Source organism: Akebia trifoliata, chromosome 8, assembly GCF_017979445.1.
Source record: "Akebia trifoliata isolate Shusen 1 chromosome 8, ASM1797944v1, whole genome shotgun sequence".
NCBI classification, from domain to species: Eukaryota; Viridiplantae; Streptophyta; class Magnoliopsida; order Ranunculales; family Lardizabalaceae; genus Akebia; species Akebia trifoliata.
Window position 1 is genome coordinate 51,221,293 of NC_141382.1, and position 10,912 is coordinate 51,232,204.

A 10,912-nucleotide genomic window follows, 5' to 3' on the forward strand; every position below is an offset into this window, starting at 1 on the left:
CACAAATCAGAGATGACCAATTTATGAAGGAAATATATTCGACTCTAATGCACCATTTAATTATTGTATAATTAACAATTAGTCATTCAAACTAGTACAATGGATCATTCATGTACAAGTCTATACCCAATGGCACGTGAATGAGTTCATTGGCCGAGGTAGAATAATTTACGAAATGGTTATTGACTCCTGATATTCTCTTGCATGTACATATACAATGCCTAGCAAGTTATCAGTTAGAATACAAATAAATCCATATCAGAATTGTCAAGAAACAAGATTTGGTATAGAATTTTGGATTTGATTTGTTATTCAATGTGCAGGATACTCATCTGCACAACTATCAAGAAATGGGAGTAAGATTGTGGTTTATGATCATATACAGTTCGATAGTTTATACAATATTTGCTAAATCGGGCACAAGTATGAGAGTTCATCATGCCCTGCTAAGAATACAGGATGACCACCTTCAACATCTTCTAGAGGCCACAAAGTTGAGAGGATTATAATAGAAGAACTAGCAGTGTAATCAAGAGTGCAACCGAACATACCAATGCCTGAAACAGCCATTTCAGTCCATTAAAAGATTAGCCATAAGTAAGGATGTCATGATAATGTTTAGATAAAAACGGAAGAGATGAAAAACAACTAGGCAATTTGTCTCATATATGTTAATCAATCAAGGGGCATAGCATGCATACAAATAGTGGGTATATGAGATAGATCGAGATGGAGCACTTACAAGAATAGCAGATGCAGCAAGGCCTGCCCGCTCCCTTGGATCCTTGCGGTAATAGTTCCCAAAGTAGAGAATCGTGGCATAGTACCACATCAGTGGAAACACAAATCCTAGTAGGAAACTGCAATGTGAAGCTGTAACCATTAGATATGCATAAATATATATATATATATATATATATATATATAGAGAGAGAGAGAGAGAGAGAGAGAGAGAGAGATGTACTCACGAAAACCATCCTATCCCACAACCAAAACACGGGAGGGGTTTGTCATAAAGTCCTAGTTGACAGTCTTCTGCATCTCTGATGAGGATATACTTCCCTTTTTCCCGGTCCATAGCATCTGCAGATTGCCCTACATTCAACAGAACACCAGTCTAAACTACTCATCCAGATATGAAATTCATAAACAATCGGTACCTCTATAGTCCTCTGGTTATTAAGTAAAATGAATAATTCTACGTTGGCTTTCATCAATAGAACATATCAAATGCTTCTCCGATAAAACCCACCCGCCATTGCACAAAATTCAAATAAAAACAATAAGCTCAACAAGCTCTAAGAAAACACTATGCCGTCGAAGAAGGCATATTCTCTGCATATGGAAATGAATTCCTGGTGAATATGGAAAGCTGCCCATATCACACTACCTTTATACACTGAAAGATGTCGAGCGGACGGCCTCAAAAGATCGAAGTGCTTATCTGAAACTGAATTCACCAATTCAATGCCTTTTCTTATACCCTCCACCTGCTCAACAGTAGCATCTGTCACACCAAGAAGGCTCCTTTTATAATCATTATGAAAATAATTTTTTTTTTTTAAATTCTCTATCTATTATGTTCCATGTATATCTCTTGCATGTGTAATTCATGCTATGAAGGCATACATTAGCCTTTTGCATAATGCCAACAGCGAGTGATCTCTATCAGTTCAGTTCTCAGCAACTCAAAGTTGAATTCTTCACAACCATCTATCCCTTGCCTAATCCAACTTTGTGCATGTCAACTATCAGAAAAATGAAAGTTGAAATTTCCAAATTATATGACAAGAATGCATAATAGTCTAAATTTTTTGAACTTCAAGTGACATGTAAGGAACATCCCGAACAATAGAATATCTGGACAAGGGTGTAGGAATTCATTTAGTGGATATTGCTATTAGGAGAAACTAGTTACCTTCACTTCTTTCACCAAAAAGGAGGCACAGAAGCAAAATAAGCTAGTTTACATCTTAAAACTGTATTCTGCGGAGTAGGAGCTTAACCCTAGTCCAGATGACCCTCATTAGCTCTAGCCATCTGAAGAAGCTAGAGGAACTATGGAGATATCGACAGACTAAGGAAGCTCACCAACAATTACAACGTAGGTCAAAGAGAAAATAATAGCCGGAAATTCCATGGAAAATCCATGGCTCCTAACAAGGTGCTAAATAACAACTCCTTAGCAAGACTGCTTTTAGCATCCTCCCACATCAAAAATTGAAAATGAAAGCCAAGTATGCACAACAGAGTCCCGTGTACATGGGCAATCCTTAATACTTGTCAAACATGATCTAACAAGAAATTTTCATACAGAGGAAACAATGCCCCCAACCTCTTTTTATTTTGGATTGGGGGGGGGGGTTGTCAAATTAACTATGGTCTTGACCAAGAACAAAAGGGAAAAGTGCAAAATCACAAAAAGAGTTAAACAGAGACTCCACGACCACCATACCTTAAAAGCCACACCAGAATAAACACTTGAGGAAACCGCCCAATTATCTAGAAGCCTTTAATTCAAAGGCAATCGGCTTTCAAGAGAAAAGTGTAGCCGTACAACCTAAATGTTCCATATACGCCAGATAGGTTTGTCATGATACCATGAATAAGAACCTTGAAAGGGAAGAGGACGACGAAAGAAAGTGTTCCACGTAAGCACCTCAGCAACCCAATGTTGTTAGTGAAGAGTAGTGAAACCATATCCTAAATGAGAGCTATAACGACATGTGTTCCTTTTCATGTCAAATTGCATAGACCTAGGTCATTCTCAATTGTAGCTTAAGCTCCAAATGAAATCAATCTTGGTGAGTCTGAATCTCCTCATTGACACCTCTAAGATTTCTAAAAATAGGTTAACCAAGTTCTTTAGGATGAATAAATCGTCAACATCACATTTCATCATTTTGAAGGAAAAGTGAATTAAAAAATTGAAGCTACTCAAAATCAAATTCTTTCACCTTAGGGCCAGATGTTCTACATAAGGAGTACCAAAATATAACAGACTAGTTAATTAGTCATACGAAGATGTTCATGCTGAACATGCACAAGTCCATGCCGAACATGCACAAGTCCATGCCGAATACCATTCTTCATGGATTTCAATGGTAGTTAATTGTTCTGACTAAACTGATGCCTCACTGGTTTCAGCGTTGGCACTAAAACACTGGCATTGACATCAAACTTGAACCAGGCAGCAACTAAGAAACTCAAGCATAAGCATGTCAGACAAACTTGGCATAAAATTTTAATGTGAAAAATATCAAGATCATGACATGGGAGATACACGAACAGCCCACAAAAGTAAGCCCCATGTTATGTATTTTGTTGGCGGTACCCTGAGTTGCAAGGGGGGCAGGGGGCGGAGCCCCTAGACCAAATTTTTTTGGGTTACTAAAAAGGCAATTTTGCAATATTCTCTTAAGGGTTTTTTTTTCTATTTTTGGGGAGATAGACGTGTTTAGCAACTCCAGGTTTTATAAATAGAGATCTCTAGGTCTGTAAAACAAAGGAAAGAAAATACTAATTGTTTTTATCTATCTATAAAAAAAGGTGATTTTTTATCTGATCCGTGGATTTAGGCAACACTGCTGAACGACAAAAATTCTCATGTTTTTCGTTGCGATTTCAGTTCTCTTTACTGCTTCGTTTTTTCACACCCACAACAATTGGCGTGCAACTAAGTTAATTATCTTTATCATGATGATGATAAATCTGAGTAATGATAGACAAGTACTATAAAGATGAAATGAGTGAAAATATAACTCAAGTAAAGTTTTGTACTCTGATCCATTTGTGTAAGAGGCGAAGCGTACAGTTTGTTGAGGTCGTCAGTACTGCCAGAGTCCAAAACACCTGCTTCAAGTAACATGAATTTATTACTGACCAATACAATTCCAACAGAATTTCAGATTTTAAATTTCCACTTCACTGTCCACCCAAATCATCTAATCACTCTAATCCTATATGTCAATCATATATGACGCCCCATAGGATCATCATGGGTGATGCCTTCTACACCTTGAATCATAAAATGACCCAGTCACTTGTGAATCCAAACTGTTCAATTAATGGGCATCGAAACTAAAATGATTAGAAACCTACAAGAGGATCTTAAAAGGTCTGAATAAATCAGAAACTTGAATAAGCTAGAAAGAGAATGAAGTTCTCAGATCCATAACAATGAGGCATTACATTTATAATAAAAAAATCATCAGAAAGAAAGGAAAAATAACAAACCCCTCAAATGCCTCAATTTAAAATTACTTCAAATTACATCCCATCAAAATCCACATACAGAATGGATAGATCCAATAAAATATTCACCATCATAATCAGCACAAACCACCATTCCTTATCATTTTTTTTTCCAAATAATCCACCTCTCAACGCAACACTCCACAAACCAACTAAAATAAAAATCTAAATTGCCTCTTTTCTCAAACAAAACCCATCAGCTTAAAATCAAATTTCCTCCTGAGAAACTAATCTACATTGCAAAAACAGCCAAAAATAAATAAATTAAAATAAAATTTCCCTCACCAATTAAGAACTCTCTCGTTAAAAAAAATTAAAATTCATGATCCAATTTGATTGAAACACTTTTATTCAAAACCCAGTTGCACGACAAGAAAACAAAATGAAAAACTTTGTTTAAAAATTGAAAAAAAGTGTCAGAAACACAAACAAACTTACGTCTACAAATGAAGAAGAAATACTAGATAAGAAGAAGAGAAATTGCGAGCTAGCTTAGTTGGTAAAGTCTAATGGGGGATGATACCACAGACCTGGTTCAATTCTCGCCATCATCCACCGATCAAAAAATAAAAAGACTAGAAAAAATGAACAAAAATCCAGACTCAATTGAATTCAAATGAATCCCATCAAAAACCAGTATCTAAAAGTCTATATTTTCTTCCCCATAACCACTGTTTTCAGCAAGAATCAAGATCAATTGAAGAAAAAAAAAGTACTAAAAGAACAAGCAATGTAGAGCACAAAACAATAACCACTGTTTTCAGCAAGAATCAAGATCAATTGATATAGAAGAAAACATCTTACCTCCTAGAACTGAACCCAGGATACGAAATCCTTCTTTTTTCAGAATTTGAGAAAGAGGAGAGAGAGAGAGAGAGAGAGAGAGAGGAGAGAAAGAGAGATGGCATGACATTAGGTCCCTCCGCATTAAAATAGTTGAAGTAGAAAAAGACAAGAGCCTATCTGTACGCCAGTATTGAAATAATAAACAATTCTGTAGAAATTTTTTGAAGTTTCATTTGACTTTTAGAAGTATTATGAATTGCACCCCCGAAGAGTTGGTTTAATTAATAATTAGGTTATCAACTTTAGACCTTCAGTCAAGAAGCATTATCATTTGGAGAGATTCACTGGGGTAGACCTCTGTTGAAATTTTATTACTTAACAAACCTTATTTTGAACTAAAAAAATAAAAAACGCTATCATGAGTAAGAGCAGCTCACCCAATATCCTCTCCTAACTATCGTTTACAGAGTCAAAACCCTTCAAAATTTTTATAATGCACTCAGATTGGGATTCTCTACTTTGAAATATTTTAGAGAGAGAAAGTGGGAGAGAAAAAAAGAGTAAGATACTCTCTCTCTCTACCTAATGACGATAAAAAATGATGGCAGTTGTAAAATATTTTATTATAACTGAATTTGAGAAGAGTTGTTTTGACTAGTACGGATTGGAGTGCCAAACCCTTAAACATGCAAAATGGCTCTCTATAATAATACGCCTATTTGCGTGGAAGTTGCTCTAACTAAGAAAGTTTTTAAATCTCTCTAAGGATCTATCGACCCACATGGATTATCAAATTGGCAATCCAACACCACAACCCTATAGGGTTTAAGAAAAAACTCATATTCAAAAATTCTTAAAATTTTGTACTTTATAAGCATGTTGCATCAGATCATGTTTTTGAATGCCACAAATTGATGAAGATATGTAAAGTAACAAATTAATTGCATTAATTTGAATTTTATGACATCCTCACTCCAGGATTTGCAACAACATCAAAAGCACACAACCTTATGCTCAAACAACATGGAAACCTAGTTCGACAATGTTTAGAAAGTTCACAAGTACCACAACGAAAATCAGAGTTTGAATTTCCACTCGATTAATAAGAAAATATAGAACGCCGTTGAGTATGTTACCTGGATATCTATCCCCCTCCTTGCCTCACGTTGAAACATGCTATTCAGGACCTCGTCGATCAAGGTAAAGTGGTAATTTCGAATTCAAGTACATAACTTTCATCCAACATCCTTCATAACACCCTTTTCACCCACTCAACTGGCGGTCCTAACAATTCAAGTGCCACGGTCAATTACATCAAACAAGGAGATGAGTGTGTGGATCCCGTCAAGTGTTGGGGCCAGCACAACTGATTTTGGATCAGATTAACAATTTGATAAAGTAAGATTTCCTTGGAACTGTCAGAACTTTGGTGAGTTTTCGTTAGCGAGGGTAAATCTTTATTATTTCTGTAGACTAAAAAGAACTAGTAAACATTTTTATTTTAGTTTTTTAGGGGTAAACTGGACTTGAACCCACAACCTTAACATTGAGTTGTTTACTATGTGTCGACAATTTAAACTGCATTTCAACCGATTACATTGATGATTTAAATTATCAACAATTCAAATCATTATTTTCGAGATGATACCAGGGACCTGGGTTCAAATCCCGCAAGCAAGTTCCTCAACTCGTTAAAAACAAACTTCCAAATTAAAAAATAATAATTTTTGATCCCATCATTGGTTGAATGTTGGATATATATATAACATTGTTTCAAACTCCCTAAAATTTGTTATTCGTTCTTCAGGTTCAGATTATCACGATTCTAAAGGAAATAGAACCCAGAGATTGAAGATAATGGCAAAAGAGTGTGCTTGGTTCACGGTTTCGAACACAGAAATTTAGCAATTACTAAAATACAAAATATTTTTTTGTGAAAGAGAAGTCATTCATTGAATAATAATTAGAAGAAAAAAAAAAAAGACAAATATGGTCTGATTTATTTCTTGGAATAACAATCAAATTCTTCTTCTACTACTACTTATCCAATCTAAATCTTAAGAGAAAAAAATAAAATAAAATAAAATAAATCAGAAAATAAATTTGGTTGGATGGGTTTTATTTGACTAATCGAAGGCCCATGGATTCTCCTTTCGAATTTTCTCCTCTTCCTCTGGAGCAAAATCGTTCTCGATGTTGAATGTTTCACGAATCTGCTCTACAGTCTTGCCCTTTATCATGTCCGCCACTCTCTGGACCACTAAATTCAGCAAACCCTTTATCTCTAGATAGTTAGAGGCCATGATGAGTTTATACAATACAGCTTGATCAGCACTATTTATAAATTCAGAATCCCACTCAGCATTGATATCAGTAGTACTCGATGAAGATGAAGATGAAGAAGAAGAAGAATCACCGACATGCTTCTTCATGTACTCTATGATTTTTGGCATTATATCGCTCTTCACACCCGACAGTGGGATACCATCCGCTACACAATCGGCCTCGACCATGTATTTGATCATCTCTGATTGGATGGCCATCGCTTCCTCCACTTCAAATCTCTCCCCATCACTACTTATCAAAGTGATCACCTTCTTCTTCATCGACATAATGTTCTCTACTCTCTAATCTCTAACCTCTAACTGATTAATGCTTCTCTACTCTCTAATCTCTAATCTCTAACTGATTAATGCAGAAGATTGAGAGGCCAAGGACCTCTATTTATAACATTAAAAAAAACAACCAACCTACCTACGTACGTTCCTCTTCTCCTACTCAATTTCTAATTTATAATCCTAGTCCGACTGTGTTTCTGTTTTGGTTTCTGTTTCTGTTTCTATTTCTAACGTGAGAACGTAAGTTGACTAGTCTGACTCGTACATGTTGTAGTTGATTGCTTCACTCACTACTCCTCCTATCAGATTTTCCATTGTGGATCAGTTAGTGCTGTCAATGGATCGAATCAGACCCGAAACCCGATCTGTTCCAATCCAATAACTTGGATCGATGTTTTGGGTTACGATAAGGATCCTATCCAATAAGGTTTCGATCCAATATCTTATTGGATCGGATCTGGATCAACCATTACCAAATCCGAGTAAATGTTAGAAAATATATAAATATCTTATATATTTATTGAGATGGATGAACTTTGTTTAGATTTTATATATATCCGATTTTTAATGGGTGGGTTTCACACGATTGGTTGGTTATAAATTCATTGACCAAAGCGTGGAGCGGGAGTGCCAAGTTCAAAAATATTTTTAGAGTGTAGAGTGCCTCCAAAGCGTTATGTATTAAGTTAATTAATATACTCAAGGTAATGTTTGGTAGTCAAAACTTAAGGAATCAAAGTTTTGTCCTATATGGCTAAAAGTTTCAAATGGGCGTATTTTTGTTGTGAGGATGATCCTTATGGTGAGAAGCTCACCCTCATAAAAAATCAACCTATTCCGAAACTTTTAATCCCATCAAAAGTTGTTTACAACTTAACATTTAAAATGACGATCCACAATTCTTCAAGTTGTAAATTGGGGTTATAAGTTTCAGAATAAGTTATATATATATTTTTTTTAAGATGATCTACTCAACATAAAAATCATCCTCACAAAAAAAATCAGTTTATTCCGAAACTTCTAGCCTATATAAGACAAAACACTTTGACTATTTTTATTAGTTCTTAAATCTGACTCTACACTTAAATATCAATTTTATTGTTGTATACTTTATTTGTTTTACTAACCTATTATAAAAAAGGGAAATTTAGTCTTAACCCCTATAACCACCCCCCCCCCCCGCCTCCTCCCCCCGCGCACGAAATACGAGATTAGGTATGCCTCCCTTGACTTATGTTGACTTGGTCAAATCGTTAACAAAAATAGTTTATGTTAACTGAGATCAAAAAATGACTCAAATACCCTCAGGTATGTGCAATTATCAAATTGCCCTTGATTCACATGTGTTTTAAGTGAAAGAAATAAAAATTTATAACATTTACAACCGTTAGATCAAATGAATGAAATCCATCGATTTGGACTTCATTTTTTTTACCCTCACTTCAACTTCTTTAGAGATGAACCTAGGGTTTCCTTCATGCACAAATTAGGTACCCATCATTAATTGTTCTTGTAAGATCTTGAATTATCAAATGAAACAAAAGATTCCTCAAACTATTTTGAAGTCAGGTATGTGTTCTTGAAGCATATCGGTTATCCTTTTGTAGAGATCGCTAGAAGTTTCACACACACGTACACACACACACTCTCTCTCTCTCTCTCTCTCTCTCTCTCTCTCTCTCTCTCCCCCCTCTTCTTCTTCTTTTTCTTCTTTTGCTTTATTCCAGTGGATTTATTACGGATATTAGATGGAATCTCCACAGTTTGTTAATTGAAAATTGACCCGTTTGATTTCTTCGTAACAAGGGTTTGATTCTCAATTGGAAGTGATGCCAACATTAACAATGACTTCAAGGTTGGGAGGAGAAAACCATTAGATCTGAAATTTTAATTGGGGATCGACCTGTTTGATTTCTTCGTAATAAGGTTTTGATTATCAGTTGGAGGTGATGTCACTATTAACGACAACTTTAAGGTTGGGAGGAGAAAACTCCTAGATTTGAAACTTCAATGGGGAAAAGAGACATGATCCAATATAGTATCCCTTGCACGTCGCAACAAATGCTGTCTACATGGCACATTTTGTTGATTTAAAACACATAGGGCTGCGTGGATGGCTGGTTAAAGAACCCAATGTGTTTTAAAAACTAACAAATCTTGCATGTAGACACTATGTTGGATCTAGACTCTTGGGAAAAAGGTTAAATTGAGGTTACACGTTTCTATAAGGTTGTACAATTAAATGAGGGTATTATAGTAATTTCACTCTCTTTTTGAAAGACCATTGTTTTATTTAATAGTTTATAACTAAGTAAATGAAAGTCAAAGGGGGCATTTTGCAGCCAATTTGATAGCAAGGTAAGACTAAATTTCCCTAATAAAAAATTCTCTTTTATATTTTAAAATTAATATTTTTTAATAAAATAAACATATTTTATATTGAAAAATACAATCATTGCTCCACCATGTTCTTATATTTTAACTTGTCCATATCCAATATCCGAGAACAAAGATGTGTTGTTAAAAAAAAAAATATGTGCTAAGTTGATGAAACAATGACATAATGTCATGTGTATTGAAAAACAAGTAAAAAATCCAAGCATTTAAACCGTCAGAAAATTTTCTCCCGCAATCTTTGCAATTGCTTGGTTGCATTTTTTGTACTATTTATATAGCTTAACCATATCATTGGTATTACTATGCAACTCACCACCTATAACTAGTATATTCTTGTTATTGTTTTATTTTATTGGTAAGCCTTTTTTTAATGAGTTCAATAACTCGGTGCTGGCAGGATTTGAACCTAGGTATCTAGTATCATCGCCCAAAGACTTTATTAATAAAAAATTAGTACAAATCAATACTATTATTAACAATTAAGTAATCAATATATTCTTCAAAATTTGCAAAGCACATAGGAATTCAAAATTAAGTACAAACTTCGAAAACAAAAATAAGAAAGAAATTGTTGAAGAGGTACCAATCGTAAGAGCAGGGAGGATTTACAGTGGAGGCACTTGTCCCACAAGAATTTTAAAAGTTTATAGATTAAGGAGCTATTGAGGTAGATATTAACGGCAGATAAAAATATCTGTCACTATTGCCCCCACAAAAAAATTGCACTCTTAGTTACCCCCATAAAAAAAATTCTACTCTTAGTTGCCCCCACATGTGCAAAATGCTCGCTTCGACCTTACGTAAGAGCTTCAATTGTTCCAGTTCATTGGCCTTTGAAAATCTCTTAAAACCTCTTC

General features: G+C 35.0%; 1 protein-coding gene and 1 pseudogene across 3 annotated transcripts; both read right to left on the bottom strand.

The window, feature by feature from the left end:
* Positions 1-280: 280 nt before the first annotated feature.
* On the bottom strand, positions 281-5,187 carry LOC147397638 (uncharacterized). 3 transcript variants are annotated; one of them, XM_086449505.1, is made up of 6 exons: positions 5,059-5,185; positions 3,781-3,852; positions 1,391-1,507; positions 969-1,095; positions 743-860; positions 281-557 (listed from the first exon to the last, which is right to left on the bottom strand). In XM_086449505.1, exons 1-6 carry the CDS (start codon positions 5,180-5,182, stop codon positions 504-506), a joined length of 612 nt encoding a protein of 203 aa, XP_086305631.1. In that variant the 5' UTR covers positions 5,183-5,185; the 3' UTR covers positions 281-503. The 3 variants fall into 3 exon arrangements, with proteins under 3 accessions (XP_086305631.1, XP_086305630.1, XP_086305632.1); XM_086449504.1 differs by having other exon boundaries at positions 3,763-3,852; XM_086449506.1 differs by lacking the exon at positions 1,391-1,507 and having other exon boundaries at positions 5,059-5,187.
* A 1,971-nt stretch (positions 5,188-7,158) lies between these two features.
* Positions 7,159-7,809, bottom strand: LOC147397639 (SKP1-like protein 11 pseudogene; annotated as a pseudogene).
* Between the last annotated feature and the right edge of the window lie 3,103 nt (positions 7,810-10,912).